At 40.5% G+C, this 18,293-nt stretch overlaps 1 protein-coding gene across 9 annotated transcripts in view; it reads right to left on the bottom strand.

The window, feature by feature from the left end:
- Positions 1-18,293, bottom strand: part of ANKIB1 (ankyrin repeat and IBR domain containing 1) — a 168,192-nt gene that overhangs the window by 120,544 nt on the left and 29,355 nt on the right. For 5 of the 9 annotated variants that reach the window (XM_050939504.1, XM_050939502.1, XM_050939505.1 and 2 more), the window contains exon 2: positions 9,626-9,895. In XM_050939504.1, coding sequence (XP_050795461.1) covers positions 9,626-9,813 — 188 coding nt within the window. In that variant the 5' untranslated portion in view covers positions 9,814-9,895. Of the gene's footprint in view, positions 1-9,625; positions 9,896-13,891; positions 14,111-18,293 lie in introns of those variants that run through there. The other 4 variants (XM_050939503.1, XM_050939512.1, XM_050939508.1 and 1 more) reach the window with 4 other exon arrangements.

Raw genomic sequence — 18,293 nt, 5'->3', positions numbered from 1 at the left:
GAAGCCCGGCAGAGCCCTTTAAATCCCACCCTCCGCTCCTGCTGCCAAAGCTGCAGGCCAGCATTTAAAGGGCTTCTCCAGGCTCCCCGTGGTGGCGGGAAGCCCGGTGGAGCCCTTTAAATCCCGCCTGCAGCTCTGGCTGTCAAAGTTGCGGACCAGCATTTAAAGGGCTTCTCCGGGCTCCCTGCAGCGGCGGGACGCCCAGCAGAGCCTTTTAAATCCTGCCCGCAGCTCTGGCTGCCAAAGCTGCGGGCCAGCATTTAAAGGGCTCCTCCGGGCTCCCTGCAGCGGTGGGAAGCCCGGCAGAACCCTTTAAATCCTGCCTGCAGCTCCGGCGGTGGGGCCGATGCGGCATTTAAAGGGCTCCTCTGGGCTCCCCACGGCGGCGGGAGCCCGGAGAAGCCCTTTAAATGACACCCTGGCCCGGCCGCTGGAGCTGTGGACAGGATTTAAAGGGCTTGGGGATATAATTTTCAGTATATGCGGTTTTCGCTTTAAGCGATAACCACAGAATGGAACCCCCACGTATGATAAGACTTGCCTGTACTACGAAGCATAGGGGTCTATGAGAAATTTTAATAGACATGATACATAGACGAAATACCAATATACTGAAACAGACGCAGAAGTTAGCATGATTATACATGTCTATTTTTCAAAAAAACAATCAAAGCAAAAATATACCACATGATGAACATAGTATGGACCTCCAGTAATTGAAAAGATCTTCAAATACAAATTACCTAAAATGCATTTATTTTTGGTGATTATTTCCCAGCAGTAAATGAAAAAACATTTCAATGTTCAGAGGATTCTCTCATCTTCACAATTTCCAGTACCTACCCTTCCTATAAAAATGGACTTGGGGAAAACTACTTTTTCCTTTTTTACAATTTATTTGATATGCAGGCATATACTAAGGGTACATCCAGATGACCCGCCGGATCGGCGGGCAGTGATCGATCTATCGGGGATCAATTTATCGAGTCTCGTCTAGACACGATATATCGATCTCCGAACGCGTGCCCATCAACTCCAGAATTCCACCAGGGCAAGTGGAGGTAGCAGAGTTGCTGGGGGAGCCGCAGCTGTTGATCCTGCACCGTGAGGACGGGAGGAAGGTCGAAATAAGATACGTCGACTTCAGCTAGGCTATTCCCATAGCTGAAGTTGCGTATCATACATCGATACTCCCCCCACCCCAGTGTCGACCAGGACTAAAGTCCAATTCCTTCTAAACCAGACTAATTTTTAGATAGAAAAGGCTACACTTCTTTATAGTGCTCCCCTCAAAGATGATTTGCAGCCTTAGAGAAATAATAGAAATTGGCAAAGTCCGCTCTCCAAGTACGGTCAACCAGCATACTCTTACCAAGATTAAAAGCTCATATATATTAAGGGCCAGATTTTATGCAGTGGAACTCCATTTCTGTGGGAGAAATTTTGCACCAGAAAACAACTGCACCTAAAGGCTTAAATATTTGTAGCAGGTTATATCATTGACAATGTGTGTTTAGAAATCATGTGTTCCAATTATAGGTATTACATCCAGAATTCACTGTGCACAAAAGGCCAGGCAGACAATTCTACATGCAAAGTAAGAAGTCTGGCTGAATATCTGGGTGCTAAAAAGCATCTCAAATCAGCCTTTCAGTTTGACTCTCAGAAGCTCATTTTACAGTAGTGCACAAACAATGTAGATAGTGCACAAACAGAAAAGGTCTTTTGTGACATCTGCAGAGGTATTCTAGGTTTCTTCATTTGTAGTTGATTTTCTGAATATTCTAGAAGAATTAAGGAAACTCACCTTGTCGAGATCTATTAATTGTGAGGTCAGCACAATCACTGTTAGTCAACTGATTTAGGCATGGCAAAACTGGCATTTAAATTCTAATCCTATTTCAGATAGAAGCAAAAAGGAATTAAATCAGGAACAAGCCTCTGGATCCTTGTTTGAGGAGAGATTACTTTTCTACTCCTCCTACTAGTTGCTTTTTAAGTAAAAATTTATTTGATAATGAACTATAATGTCCATATATTGAGCATCATGCTGAGCAGCAATACCAAAAAGGCTTTTTTTTTGTTTTGGTGGAGCCTACTCAACCTTTTTCAGGAAAGAAATCTAAGCTTTTAAAAGTATGAACGTGGCAATGGAGACTTACCCTTCAGAGATCCAAATTCAAAAATGGCTATGACATGTTATAAAATAAAAGAATCATCAAAATGTAATGGGACGTTGCAACATATTTGTTCCACACATCCACAATTATTTTCAGGATGGTAGTGCTCTCTCATGCAGACATCAAACAGCTCCACACAATTTAAAGGGGATGGGGAAGGCAGAGAACAGAATGTTAACACTTGTTTCTGATGGTCACATGGCTCTCTTAATAGGGCCTACAATGAATACCATGACACTACAGCGAAACAAACCTCCTGTAAATTTCATCCTCTACTATACATCAGGCTGGAATAGTGGAGTTATTTATAAGTACTTTAAGTTGACAACTAAACACAGGCCAAACAGAATGAGGAAAAAACAGCAAATTAGGTGGCAAAGAGAAGTCCTATTAGTTCAGTCTCCCCAAATTCATGTATTTTAAGACCAGAAGGGACCATTATGATGATCTAGTTTGACCTCCTGTATAACACAAGCCAAAGAACCTCATCCAATAATTCCTGCATCAAACCATTAACTTCTGTTTAAACTACAGTGTACCTTTTAGAAAAAGATCCAGACTTGATTTAAAGATGGTTTGGTGGATTCTCCACAACTTCCAAAGTTGCAATGGTTACTTATCCTCACTGTTAAAATTTTTCCCATTATTTCCAGCCTGAATTTATCTAGTTTCTAACCATTGCCTTTTTCTTCTAAATTAAAGAACTGCCAACAATCAGAAATCTTTTTCCCTGCAGGTCAGTGGTGGGCAACCCGCAGCCCATCAGCGTAATCCACTGGCAGACCACAAGACAGTTTGTTTACACTGACCATCCGCAGGCACAGCCACTCGCAGCTTCCAGTGGCTGCAGTTTGCCATTCCCAGCCAATGGGAGTTGCAGGTTGCCCACCACTGCTGTGGGTGCTTGCTGACTATTATCAAATCACCCCTTAATCTTCTCTTGGATAAACTAAGTAAAATACAGTTAAGTCTCTCACTACAAGGCATGTTTTGGAGATCCTAAATCATCTTTGTAGCTATTTTCTGAATCCTTTACAATTTATCAGCATCCTTTCTGAAGCAATGACTGCAAAACTGGACACAGTATCCAGTAATGGACTCACTAATGTCACATATCGTACCATATCATTAAGCGGATCCTGGGAATGACTGGCAGATATTGTACCAGTCCAAGAATTTTTTTTAAATTCAATAAAAATGGTACTTCATGTGATGGCACACTAAAGCAGTCACAATGGTAGGCAGACTCATCAATTTAAAGCAGTGAGTCTAAGGTATATAATCCTGACTACTACACTAATATGCTCTAATTTTTAGAATGCCCTTTTCTCTTATATGCTTTTCTTTTTTTCAGGATTTTTCTTAGATCCATCTATTTTAATATAACCTATCCTATAATAGGATACATTTTTGGTACAAAAATAAAACCAGAAAATGATTGTTTTATTAGAGTATCTAGCAGAAACAAAAACACATTAAACAGTATGTACAGATTTGTCTTTAATTCTCCATTCAACTTGCTGCCAAGGCAGTGACGACAGAATTTCTACTGTGGCAGTAACTCTTCATGCATTCTATGAGTATGGGGAAGAACCACCTATTAGCCCCTGGACGAGGGGACAGACAAACAAATCAAAGTCTAAAATTTGAACACTTATCTTCATAACTCTTTAAATAACTGACTTACCGTAATTTTCTTATAAAATAATACTTACTTCTATTACTAACTGCAAAAAGAACATTTCCTCCTCAGAGCAAGCCAAATTCACACTCACTCTCTCTCGCACGCACACACACACGTGCATACACACGCACGCACACACACGGGAAAAGTACTTCCTATATCAACATAACTTAGTGTGGAAGAATTTAAAAACAGAGTATATGATCAAAAATCTATGGGCCAGAATTACACTCAGCAAAAATTCTGAGAGCAGGTATAAACTATTGTTATCTTTAGGCACATTCATGCCCCCAATCATGGCCTGTCCTGACACTGGTTTGTCCTCCAATGCAACTTCAGAGCATTTTCACAGTTCTAAATTATGCCCTGGTAGTTGGGGCAACAAAAAAAGTGTATGGAACCACTTGCTATGCCCCCATTCTCTCAATTATCTGATGATCTCATGGGGCATCCAAAATCTTCAGATAATTAAGGTGCCTGCTCTGCAAATTAGGAAGTCTCCTGTCCCTGAGTGGCAACTTTAAAACATGCAATAGAGACTTGCACAGTTAAAGGACTACTGGCTAATTTCTCCAAGGCTCACTGATTTGGCAAAATTTGTCTACACTCAGGTTTGCTGGGTATTCTCCTCCTGTTGCTGTTGCTCTAGTATTAACAATCATGGGAATGCTTCTGCAGAAAATGGCCACTGGCATTTTAAACACTTGTCTACACTGCAGCTGAGAAAGAGACTCGCATCCTGAATAGATTGATTTGTGCTACTGGGGCTTGAGCTAGCATGCTAAAAATAGCAGTGTGGATATTGCTGCACCAGTGGAGGCTTGCGCCAGCAAGCCAAAATTGGACACACAACTACAGTGTATGCACCCTATGTTGTCTAACTATGCTCAGAGCAGGTGTAGAAGACAAAGTGTTTGAAATGCCTGTGCTTATCTACAGTAGGATTTACACCAACGCTAACACCAGTGGTGCAAAACATGTAAAATTAATAAACAACAGCAGCTCAAAATAGGCAGGACCTCATATCATCAAACCTCATTTATCCAAAATCACTGATTATCCAAATAAGGTTATGTCTTTAGACTGTTGCAGGGGATTTCAGCTAAATTGAGATTTGAATGCAAGGGCTACCTGCCATTTGATGCCCAAGGTCAGTCAGCTCATCAGGGTGTAAGTAGAACCTTTAGTAGTCCCTCTACCTAAAAAAAAGGTAACTTTTTGCCTTTGTTCATTGAAGTCTGTATGTTTTCCCCATGCTGGGCAGCTCAACAGTGCACAGTTCAATTTGGTAGTACCTATACTCATTTTTTTTTTGTAAACCTCTCACTTTTGGTGTACAACAGGCCCTGCATCACTGGTGCTACCATTGGTGCAAGTTCTAGCGTAGACAGGCACAGGCATTTCAAACACCTTGTCTTATTTGTTGGTCTGTATTTTGTCTGTTTGACATAAAGGTCTATAAATCAATATTAAAAGCTCTTATTAAAGAAAAATTATTATCCGAATTAAAACAGGATATATCAGGAGGACAATTGTATCCGGAGTATAACCCCAAATTATCTAAAGTATTATGGGGGGACGGGGGTGTAGATGAAGCCTTCAACTATTTAAGGGGCTCTGTCAGGGTTCTTTCCCCACTCTGAACTCTAGGGTACAGATGTGGGGACCTGCATGAAAGCCCCCAAAGCTTATTTCTACTGGCTTAGGTTAAAACCTGGTATGCTGCCACCACCAAGTGATTTAACAAGAAACAGGAAAGGACCACTTGGAGTTCCTCTTCCCCCAAAATATCCCCCCAAGCCCTTACATTCCCTTTCCTGGGGAGGATTCAGAATATCATCCTAACCAATTGGTTACAAAGTGATCAAAGACCCAAACTCCCAGGTCTTTGGACAATGGAAATAATTAGTTAGGTTTGTAAAAGAAGGATTTTATTAAAAAGAAAAGGTAAAAATCATCTCTGTAAAATCAGGATGGAAAACAACTTTACAGGGTAATCAGATTCAAAGAGCCCAGAGGACACCCCTCTAGCCTTAGTTTCAGAGTTACAACAAAACAGGGATAAACCTCCCTCTAGCAAAGGTAACATTCACAAGTTGAGAAAACAAAGACACTAATATGCCTTGCCTGGCTATTACTTACAAGTTTGAAATATGAGAGACTTGTTCAGAAAGATTTGGAGAATATGGATTGATGTCCAGTCCCTCTTAGTCCCAAGAGCGAACACCACCAAAAACAAAGAGCACAAACAAAAGCCTTCCCCCTTCCCCCACAAGATTTGAAAGCATCTTGTCCCCTTATTGGTCCTTTGGGTCAGGTGTCAGCCAAGTTACCTGAGCTCCTTAACTCTTTTACTGGTAAAAGGATTTTATAGTATTGTATACAGGAGGGTTGTTACCCTTCCCTTTACAGTTATGACAGGCTCAAACTAACTGGTGGCAGGATCAGCGCCATCTTAAAAGACAGACTGTAGGCTCTTTGAGGCTGGGACTTTCTTTTTGTTATGTCTTTGTACAGGACCCTTCATCCATGACTAGGGCTCCTATGTACTACCACAATAAAAATAAATAAAAGAATAAAAAACTATTCAAGCTCTGCAACATTAAGCTATGCTTAAGTAGATAGAACTGCAGAACCATCAAGAGCTCCACAGTTGGGAATCTCTAAGTTTTAAGGCACTAAAGCACCAATTCAGTGGTAAACTTCCCAGGATCAACATTTCACTCAAAACTTGTCTGACCGTCAAGTTATCCAGAACTAGGGTTTGTATAATCAAAAGTTTGACAGTATAGCTAGAACAATGTTTTTAATATAATTTTTAGTAAACTCAGTGCTCATAAAAGGTGTCAGATTCTTTTCACAATGCCAGAGTGACTTTATTCAGTGTTGCTGGAGTGGATTTTACTGCTCCAACAAGTCTAGTAGACTCTTATAATTCATAGGTTTGGCATTATAATACTTTTCTTTTAAATACAAATTGCAGTGTACTTATGATTTCGCAATTCCTTATTACAAGTTACACACAAATACTCAACTCTTTCCATACTGATAGTGATAATTTTGTTCCATTGCTATATTCCTCGGGGGAATTCTGCACCAGAAAATTAAAAATTCTGTGCACAATATTTTAGAATTCTGCAAAATTCTGCATATTTTATTTGTCAAAATAACACAATATAATCATGCCCGGTTCAATTATTTTCGTAATTTATTTCAAAACACCAATCAGCAAGTATGTCTATAACAATACAGACAACAACAAAGATACCTTCTCTCTACTCCTGGGATAATCTGTGAAGGTGCTAGAGGGGGGTTTTGTTGGGTGCTGGAGGGAGCTGCGCTGGGCTCCCTTTGGCCCAGACTCCCGCCCTGTTTTCCCTTCACTAAGAGCCCAACGCGAAGCCAGACATCCACACTCCCTTCCCCCCATAGCCCAGCTACAGGCTCCACTCTGCACAGCTTCATTATAGTCCCACTGGGGGATGCGGTGTGATCCCCGCCCTCCCTCAACCCTTGTGAGAGCCAGAACAGCTGGCCAAATGAGGATCAGGCCTGGCAGCCAGAGCGCGCACAGCCACAGGGCCTGCATTCCCACCAGGATGGGCACTTCACTCACTGCATGGCTATGGCCCACACACCGCCTCTTTCATTAAGGGCATGCCGAGAACTGCAATCCGTCTGTGCCTCCTTCACAGGCATACTGCAAGCAGGGATGTTTGGCTCTACTGGGTCCAGCGACCCCTAGTGGTAGCTGTAGTAAGAGGAGGCCCTAAGATGTAAACCTTGGTATCAGAGGCCTGGTATGAGGCCTGAGGCCTGAACTAAAATAATGGCCAAGACTTTGCTAATATAAAGCAAAGTGAAGCTGTGAGCCAGAGGCAGGCCCTGCTCACAGAAGATGGCAAGGAAAGGGCTGATGCTGCAAGAAGATACGTACCTAAAAGGTACTGAACACTAGAGATCAGAACATTCACATACTTGCACATTCCACACAGATAACAAGGAACAGACTGACCCATCCCAATGACAGGGGCAAAAGGGTAATATGATGGATAGAGTTGTTTTGATCGAACCAACATGTACAAGGTGAGAGGCGGCACCTTACTACATAGAGGGGTTGTACCTTGCTATGCAGAAGGGTTGTACCTCAATACGTCAGGAGTGATGTGTAACTTGTTTGTACCTGTGTATAAGAATGCATCCTTGGGGCGACGTCTTTGTCCAGCCGGGGGGGCAGTGGAAAGTCCCACCACTGACTGAGCCGAGTCCATTGACCGTGGGCACATATTAGTAGTATGCCCCGTAGAGTAACAATCTAGAGGGAACTATCGTTGTGTCCAATACGGCAATAAACCTGGCCGACGTGCCTTCGTACCTTACTAGTCTCTGTGGTCATTGGGGGTTCTCTTCGGGTCTGCTGCGTCAGCTATCCGCGCAGAGCTGGGGCAGCACACAGAGGGAACACACGCATGCAGCCGAGTGATACCAACAAGGAGAGAGCAGAGCACCACACCGGTAGCTTCTGACAACAGTGGCCAGCAACTCTGCAATGCCAAATTGGGCGGGGAGGGAGGGGGGGACAGAGAGATCAAATTCTGCGCAAATTCTGCATTGCACAGTGATGTAGAATTCCCTCAGGACTAATTGTAGGATACTGTGTTTATCATCATTACACAAAATGCAAAAATTCAAACTGTCTGAACTTTATATGAATATGTGTATGTATTTGCCCCATCTGCAGTAAAATTAGCTGATGCTCCTTGCAGAACATATCAATATAGCATTACATTTTTTACATTATCATCTTATTCACACAATGAGGGTCTGGAAAGAGGTTCCACAACCAGCATTTAAGCCATGTTCATAACATCTTAACTGAGCTCCCAAAGAAAATATTGGATAGTGAATTTTAGCAGGTAAATAATTAAGTGGCTGACAAAGAGAGAGATACAAAGATGCTCTGAAAGAGAATCTTGTCCAATGAGACATGGATATCAGTCCAAGTACTGTAGCACACAGATCAGTTTTCCAAACCAAAGAAACATTTTACACAAAAAAAATTTGAAGCCTGATTTGTTAAACAACAACAAAAAAGGGAAAGTACTCTGTAAGCGGACACAGAAGGAGTTAGACAACAAACACTAATACACTTTCTACTAAAAGGCCTATATATCAAAAATGCAACTGTAGTCTGAATCACAAAAGCTCTTGCTACACTGGTCATCTTTGGCATAAAGAGTAACTGATAACTGTAAAGTAAAAAATTCAACTTCAGAAGGCATGTTTAAAGCACAAATGAATGATCAGAAAAACCAGAAAATTTTAGATAAAGGTGATAGTACGTTGGGTACAGAGTTACAAAGGGCTACTAAAAAAATTAATTTTTAAGTGTGTAGAAAAGCTTTTTTAATTTTTTTTTTTAATAAAGGCTTGTAATAAGACACCTCAGGAAGCAAGCTGTTTTTATTCTAACACACTTTTATGCCTGAAATAAATGTAAGAAAAAAAATAAAGATCAGTTAAAACTAAACATTTCCCAAGTATAAAAAACACGTTCTTTATCATATAAATTTGTCACAACAGGTTATTTTGCATATTTTATTATAATCTGAACATTTTAAAATTTATACACAAAATAAATACAAATTAAAATGTTCACCAATGACCTACCCACAAAGTAAGATTTATAAATCTATCTAAACTTCTTTCATTTGCGAGAGCAACTATTAAATATGTTAACAAATCACATAGTAATACTCACCCTAGTATTCGGTTCATTCCATGCCTAGCAGCATAATGTAATGGAGTATTGTGCTGATAGAGTTCCCCATAAGAAGTATTTGGATCAAGAGATTCTTTTAGTTGAGGGTTGCTCTCATATATTTGGCAGGCCAGATTTTCATCTCCATTTATAAGTGCTTTGCGGAATTTGGTGGTAGTATTTCCCATGTTGTTATTCTAGTAAATAATGGCACTATTTTCCTTTCCCTTTCAGCCACTCATTTTATGAGTCCGCAACATGTTGCACATCCTAAAAAAAATAAAGAATAAAAAAATAAAGTTATATATTCATTTCAAATGCTGTTGTAAACCATCTTAAAGAAATCTGTCCAGAATTCAACCTATTGCAAACATGTATCTGAACAATTGCTTAAGGCAAGTAAACTCTGAGGTGCATTATCAAAGTCCTTCTATGAATAGTTACCAATTTCCCTGAGTCACTAATTCTACATAGATTAACTATTCCCCTGTTAAACTATAACATATTTCCACATAATCGTGTGGAAAATGTTTTTACAATACACACACTTTGAACTTGGATTGTTCTATTAAAAATATATGTATAAAACACTTCCTCCTGGCATATACCACTTTGCAATAGAAAACAAAGACAGACTTAGAATTGCAATATTTATAAGTGATTGCAAAGTTAACTTATTAAAATCCAAGTAAAATTGTTAAACAAAATGGAGAGATGACAGAAATGTTTCACAAGTATGCAAGAAATTATGCTGTAAGTAGAAGTTTAGTCAAAGAAAAGCACACCAAAATGAGCTTGAACCACCTGTTTTTGTAGCTGTGTGTAATCAGCACATTTCTGTGCCATAGGTTATTATACCCCAGAGTACTATTCACCACAGCCCTTCCCCAAAAGTTCTGCCGGGCAGGATGGTTTTAAATTATGTTCAGAACACCACAGTAGCCTTGCTGGTGAAAGATGACTTGGGAAGTCTGCTGGGCTCCCCCGTCTATGGCCAGAACCATCTGACTGGGGACTGAGCTAGCCACCTGCAAGCTGTCCAGAGGAATGGAGTTATTTTGGTGACTTGTGACACCATAACCCACCTCCAGGTAGACTTTCCACCACCACTGAGCTCTTGGTTACACAGGCTAATCCAAGCCCAAACTGTTAAGTAATGTAATTTGTTTTGCATAGACTTTTGTCCCTCTCAACCATCTCTCTATTTTAAAAGATCAACGTGTGTGTGTGTGTGTATATATATATTTGTAAGAATACTAATATTTTGATTTTGGGAGTGATGATGCCCATCAGGATGAACTACAGCAAAATGAACATATCGAAAGTTATGCAGAAGTATTTGCATCCTAAGAACTCCAAGATGTCAAGCTATATTTCATAAATATACAAAGGAAAAAAAATGTAGCTACTTCTTCCCTCCAGTGCTACCGAACACGAGGGAACTAAAAGACATCCCTGCTTTAACGTGGAGCCAGATTTAAACATTTTTTTAAACAAAACATTCTAATGTGTGTGTGTGTATATATTATAGGTGCAGCTGGCAGAGATGCCTGTAGTAATGTGGTCCAACATTTTTAATTGTAAGGCCAACCTACAAGTTGCTTATAACTTCACCAAACTTTAACCATTTAGGTATCTGCCTCTGGTCAAAATTTTTTTAATATTTTAGCAAAAATGGTTCAGCCTGAGAACAAGGTTACTGAAAAACACATTGCTTTTCCAACATTAAAAAATTCTTACAACATTTTCATTGAGATGCTGTACTCAACTTCCATATTTTGGAGCAGAGACTTCAAATATGGTGAAGGGGTTGCCCTGAGTTCAGAGATGCGTCTGCCACCATCCAAAATGTAGCTAATCAAGGTCAATACTGCACCACCACTTGGATGGATCTCAACAAGCTACATCAAGGTAAAAAAAAACTACCTGTACTTTGTCTCTGCTATTTTGATGTAAAATCCTAGCAATCTCATTGTTAAAAACAGCTTTTTTTTTTCCAGTGAAGACGTACAGTCCTCCTTGTCTTCCTGACCACTCGCATCCCCAGCCCAGCCCACCCTACAAATAAAGGCTCATGAAGGATAGGAGACAGAGAGAGTTAAGCTCAAGTTGTCAGAGAGCCAGCACTTCCAAGCTCTTGAAAAAAGGCAGTTGTTTCCATTAATAAAGCTCCAGTTCGTAAGAAGGAAGCCACTGGTTTAATATCAAGCTTCACTTACACACACCCATGCAATCATGGAGAGAACTATGGACCACGTAATTGTGAAAAACAAACCAATCCTATATGAGTGAGTAAAACACATGAACATATCACCAGCAAATAAAGTGATTTTTTTAGGTCTGCTTTGTTGTTAAGATGAGAGTGGATGTGAACTGTGCATAGTAGAGGCTCCAAAAGAAAACTGATGAGTGGAGTGTTGAATAAATTAAATTGTTTATTTCCTTGCTTGTTACAATTTGCTTCAGTGGGATATTCAGTCTAGCAACTATAATTAGGTTAAGTATCAGAGGGGTAGCCGTGTTAGTCTGGATCTGTGAAAAGCGACCAAGAGTCCTGTGGCACCTTATAGACTAACAGACGTATTGACGCATAAGCTTTCATGGGTGAATACTCACTTCATCTGACAAAATGAGTATTCACCCACGAAAGCTTATGCTCCAATACGTCTGTTAGTCTATAGGGTGCCACACGACTCTTTGTCGCTATAATTAGGTTGTTGATGGTTTTGTCCTACTATACACCCATATCCACCCAAAAAATAGCTTAAGTCCCCAAAATTTATTTACTTGAAGGCATGCCACAGGCTCAGTCCTCAACTAGTCTCACTTCTTTTTGTCTACCTCTTATCCTTTTGTCTAGTCAAAATAAAAATCTTACTTAGGAGCCTGGTCTACATTTCATTGATGTTATGGAAGAACAGTACTTCCATAAGGATGGGATTTTTTCCCGTGAGCTTTTCAGGTGTGAAAGATTAGCAGCAGTGATGGGAAATTTTAGGGAAAGAATGCTAATGTACATCGTTTAAATGCCAGCTACCATTATTTCAACATCATCCCTATAGTATTTCTATTCCTTATGTCAGTGAAGTGCAAAAAGTGATAACCCATCTTGGGCCAGATATATTATGATGTGCAGTGAGATACTGCAAAATGCTCATATTGTACAGATGAGTGCAATATATCACCTCATTAAAATGAAAAGTGCACTGAAAAACAAGCATTTTATCCTCCTCAAAATTACTTAAAGAAAAGTTGTAATGGTTCTTCATCCAGAGAACAAGACATTATTTAAAAGTGAAAATATTTTGGTTTAACATTTTACCTTAATGATGAGGCAGTTGAGTAAAGTAATAATTCTTCTGAATTTCTGCATAGGTGGGTGCAACATCCTCACCCCTAATATTACACTCATTCCGGTATACCAGGTCATTAGAAAATTACAAAATGCCTTTCAAAAACTGCAAGTTGCCAGCAATCTGATAATCTGTCAAAGCATCGTACTTCTGTTCAGATTACTGAACCTTTAGTTACTGTCACATGGAGAGATCTCTTTCCCTTTATTAGCTCCAGCTGAACATTTTCAGGGTAAGCTTCTCTTTTGTCAGTTTGAAGAGACTGATCTAATCTTAAACAAAATGACACGGCTGCAACTATTATAACCTTGGCAATATTTCCTTACATTTTCTTCTGCCTAAGCCAGGAGGTGAAAATACCACTAATACACCTCTACCTCAATGTAACACTGCCCTTGGGAGCCAAAAAATCTTACCGTGTTATAGGTGAAAACATGTTATATTGAACTTGCTTTGATCCACTAGAGTGAGCAGCCCCGCCCCCTGGGAGCACTGCTTTACCGTGTTTTATCCAAATTCGTGTTATATCGGGTGGCGTTATATCAAGGTAGCGGTGTATTTTAAAGCAAAAAGAATTTTGACATTTTACTGGAGTAAGACAGATTTCACACAAAAAGTGCATGACTGTTCTGGCATTTTAAATTGTCAATATCGTAGCCTCAAAAAGAAATTAAAACCTTTTAAAATGTTCTCAGGAATAACTTTTAATATAGGACAGAATTTAGTTAAATATACAATGCTCTTTATACTGATGTGACTCAAAGTACTTTATAAAATGAGCTAAATACTGCTAGTGCAATGAAGCATCCACTGTACAATAGCTCACAACTGAATAATACTGCTCTTCCACCAGTACTGCACTATCCACCCTGGGTATGAACCCAAGTCCTAGTGAGAAGTGTGAAATATCTACCAGCCCATGCTCAGAGGAAATAAGCAACTGTTAGCTATATTAGATATCTTCCATTCTTATATGCAGTGTTGTTATTGCCATGCTGGTCCCAGGATGGGTGCTGTACGCAGTGGTCAGAGGGTTATAAATGGTGAGACCTCTGGGGATGATGTTTTGTTTCTTGCATTTGCACTGAAAGTAGATGTCACTGTTAAGTTTTGCGTCAGGTTGTGGAGTTTCCCTTTCATACAGCAAAATTAATTATGTTCCATTGTTGTAGCTCTGTTGGTCCAATAAAAGATATTATCACATCCACCTTGTTTCAGCTATATATGGGGTCAGCAACCTTTCAGAAGTGGTATGCCGAGTCTTCATTCATTCACTCTAGTTTAAGGTTTTGTGTGCCAGTAATACATGTTAACGTTCTTAGAAGGTCTCTTTCTATAAGTCTATAATATATAACTAAACTATAGTTGTATGTAAAGTAAATAAGGTTTTTAAAATGTTTAAGAAGATTCATTTAAAATTAAATATCGGCAGAGCCCCCCGGACCGGTGGCCAGGACCGAGGCACTGTGAGTGCCACTGAAAATCAGCTCACGTGCCGCCTTCGGAACCCATGCCACAGGTTGCCTACCCCTGAGCTATATTATTAGAGTCAGTAATAACAATGACAGACTAACAAGTATTGACTAAAAAGAGTATTAATATACAATCACAGAACTGGAAGGAAACTTGAGAGGTCATCTAGTCCAGTCCCCTGCACTGTGGCAGGACTAAGTATTATCTAGACCATTCCTGACAGGTGTTGGTCTAACCTGCTCTTAAAAATTTCCAATGATGGAGATTCCATAACCTCCCTAGGCAATTTATTCCAGTGCTTAACGAGCCTGACAGTTAGGAAGTTTTTCCTAATATCCAGCCTAAACCACTCTTGTTGCAATTTAAGCCCATTGCTTCTTGTCCTATCCTCAGAGGTTAAGAAAAACAATTTTTCTTCCCCCTCCTTGTAACAACCTTTTATGTATTTGAAAATTGTTATGTCCCCTCTCAGTCTTCTCTTCTCCAGACTAAATAAACCCAGTTTTTTCAATCTTCCCTCATAGGTCATGTTTTCTAGATCTTTAATAATTTTTTTTACTCTTCTCTGGACTCTCTCCAATTGGTCCACATCCTTCCTGATATATGGCACCCAGAACTGGACACAATACTCCAGTTGTGGCCTAATCAACATGGAATAGAGCGGAGGAATTACTTCTCGTGTCTTGTTACAATACTCCTGCTAATATATCCCAGAAGGCTATTCACTTTTTTTGCAACAGCATTATACTGTTGACTCATATTTAGCTTCAGAGGGGTAGCCGTGTTAGTCTGGATCTGAAAAAGCAGCAAAGAATCCTGTGGCACCTTATAAACTAACAGACGTTTTGGAGCATGAGCTTTCGTGGGTGAATACCCACTTCTTCAGATGCATATCTGAAGTGGGTATTCACCCACGAAAGCTCATGCTCCAAAACATCTGTTAGTCTATAAGGTGCCACAGGATTCTTTGCTGCTTTTTCATAATTAGCTTGCGGTCCACTATGACGCCCAGATCCCTTTCCGCAGTACTCCTTCCTAGGTAGTCATTTCCCATTTTGTGTGTGTGCAACTGATTGTTCCTTCCTAAATGGAGTACTTTGCATTTGTCCTTTTTGAATTTCATCCTAGTTACTTCAGACCATTTCTCCAGTTCGTCCAGATCATTTTGAATTTTAAGCCTACCCTCCAAAGCACTTGCAACCCCTCCCAAGTGTGGTGTTGTCCCCAAACTTTATAAGTATACTCTTTAAGCCATTATCTAAATAATTGATGAAGATATTGAACAGAACTGGACCCAGAACTGATCCCTGTGGGACCCCACTTATGCCCTTCCAGCATGACTGTGAACCATTGATAACTATTTTCTGGGAATGGTATAGGAAAATCATCAGTATCATAAGATTCACATATTAACTTCTGCCTTAAACAGTCAAGAGCCACAGGTCAACTAGGGCGGGGATCCTCTTATAAGAAGCATCTCTAGGATGGTAGTTCTCAACCTTTCCAGACTACCATATCCCTTTCAAGAATCTGATTTGTCTTGTGTACCCTAAGTTTCACCTCATTTAACAACTTGGGCTTCGGCTTTCTGCCCTAGCGAGTCTGGCCCTGGCGACCCCATTAAAACAAACTCACTCACAGTTTGAGAAATACTAGTATAGTCTATAGGACAGTATAATCACATCACTGTCTGTATGAAATTTTAGTTTATACTGACTTCGCTAATGCTTTTTACATAGCCTGTGATAAAACTAGGCAGATATCTAGAGGAATTGATGTACCCCCTGGAAGACCGCTGCATATCCCCAGAGGTATTGTTCAGCCAGAAGATGATATGTGCGGATTGTTTCCTCCCCCGCTCAATTTATGCAAAGGTGAAATTGCTAACACTCAAGGCCAGGCCCAGATGGGACTATGTAACCAGTCAATATGACCACTGTGACTTAAAGAACGGATTCTGTGGAATAGTGAGAAGGTGGTATGATGCTCCCCCAGGGTTCCCAAGGTTGTGAGGCACCTCTCCATCACCTCTCCTTAGCATTAATCAACACCCTGAAACCAACTGCCTCTGACAACACAAGCACCACCTTTCAGGCCTCCACAGACCTCACTCTCTCTGCACAGGTAATGACAGGCACACACCTACCCCCAAAATGCTTGGAGCATTCCCTGCAACGCTCAGTCTCTCATACACTAAACACTCAGAGTTACTAGGGCTGCTTTTCCCAGATGAACAGCACACACCAGCTTGTAAGAGTCAACTCTCACTCAACACTGCTTAACACACAGCACTGAGATCTATTTATAGTGAAAATAAGAATAAGTTTATTATCGACTAGAGATTCAGTAGATAGTGAGTTAGGATACTGGAAACAAAAATATAAAACAAAATCATAATACTCTTTCTAGAGACGAGAGACGTATATCTCACCCAAAGTCCTCTTCAGCATTTTCAACCAAGAGTACCTGAGACTCATTTTCACGAATGTAAGTGTGCGGTCTAATTCCTCTATGCAAGATAAAGGGGTGCCTTAATTTCTAGAAATATCCCCAAAGTTCATTGTCTTTGCTCACAGACAGGATAATCCTACATAGCTTGTTTTTTGCAGTGTGCTCTTTTCATATGGACTTCACATCTCTTTGTTAGCATTTGTAAACGTGATGTACATGGGCAACCATTGTACTAGCTTACAATGCTTAATTTACATCTGAACAGAGAGATAGGTGAATACACATCTCTTGTCTGACAGAAAATCTGTTTTTCACCTCTGCTGGTGACAAATACCCATGATCCAGACTCTTAAGAACATATTTTCAGCACATATACACAAAACTCCTTGCACAGTATCTGTACATTTCACAAAGATATTAATAACCAGTGTGACACCACCTTTCATTTGAGACCTCACATGACATTATTTGGTGAACTAGACTGAACATCCCAGAACCAGGATATTCCTGTACCTCCTTGCCAGTTGGCATTAAGAGGTTCTTGGGTCACAGATGGGATAAGCAGTCCAGGGCTGCAAGGGATAGCAACCTCAGGGACATGGTTTAGCCAAGCAGGTTAGAAAGAAGAAGAGAAAAGAGAACCAGCCTTGGGGAAAACTGTTAGGAGGAAAAGCAAGCATGAAGATACACAAATGACAATTGGAGAAAACAGAAAGGCCAGGACAGATCCAGAGAACTGGAATAAGAAACCAAAAAGGGGTGGGAGAAGGAGATGCACATGAGCATTATAAGCCCTGTCTTGACAGGGTCCTGGGTGTCTTTTTCAGTTTGTGTTAACTCAGTCAACTTAGCTTAACATGACTTAAAAACCCCATTAAGAGGCAGGCAAATGTTTGAAGTTGTAGTATCTAGCCATACTGGAGCATAAGGAAGAGCCTATAACCCAACATGGACAGCTAACAACTTCATACATGTTAACCTGCACATTAAAGGGATTTTTAATATTAAGCTAACAGTTCAAAAACACAGCCCTTTTGCCTGTCAGGACATATTCTTATAGAGCAGGGAAGCCCAAACTTACTGGTCCTCCAAGCCATATATGACAATCTTCAGAAGTTTAATAGCCAGGGCACATCTGCTGGGAGTTGGAGGTTGGGGAACCCTATGGAAGGCACCTAACAAGGCTCAGGGCTTCAGCCCAGAGCCCTGGCATGAGCGCCACACTGGCAGAAGTCCCGAGACCCTCTTCCCCGCTGGGCAGAAGACCCTATGGCACCACCTTGCTGCAAGGCAGAGGTTCTGAGCTCCCCACTCCCACCCTCAGTCTGGTAGGTGGAGAAGGACTCTGCAAACCACACTTTAATGGTAAAAGAGCCACATGTGGCTTGTGA

This window comes from Gopherus flavomarginatus, chromosome 2, assembly GCF_025201925.1.
Source record: "Gopherus flavomarginatus isolate rGopFla2 chromosome 2, rGopFla2.mat.asm, whole genome shotgun sequence".
Taxonomy (NCBI): domain Eukaryota; kingdom Metazoa; phylum Chordata; order Testudines; family Testudinidae; genus Gopherus; species Gopherus flavomarginatus.
The sequence above is the reverse complement of the archived record's forward strand: the minus strand, read 5'-3'. Positions and strand labels throughout refer to the sequence as shown.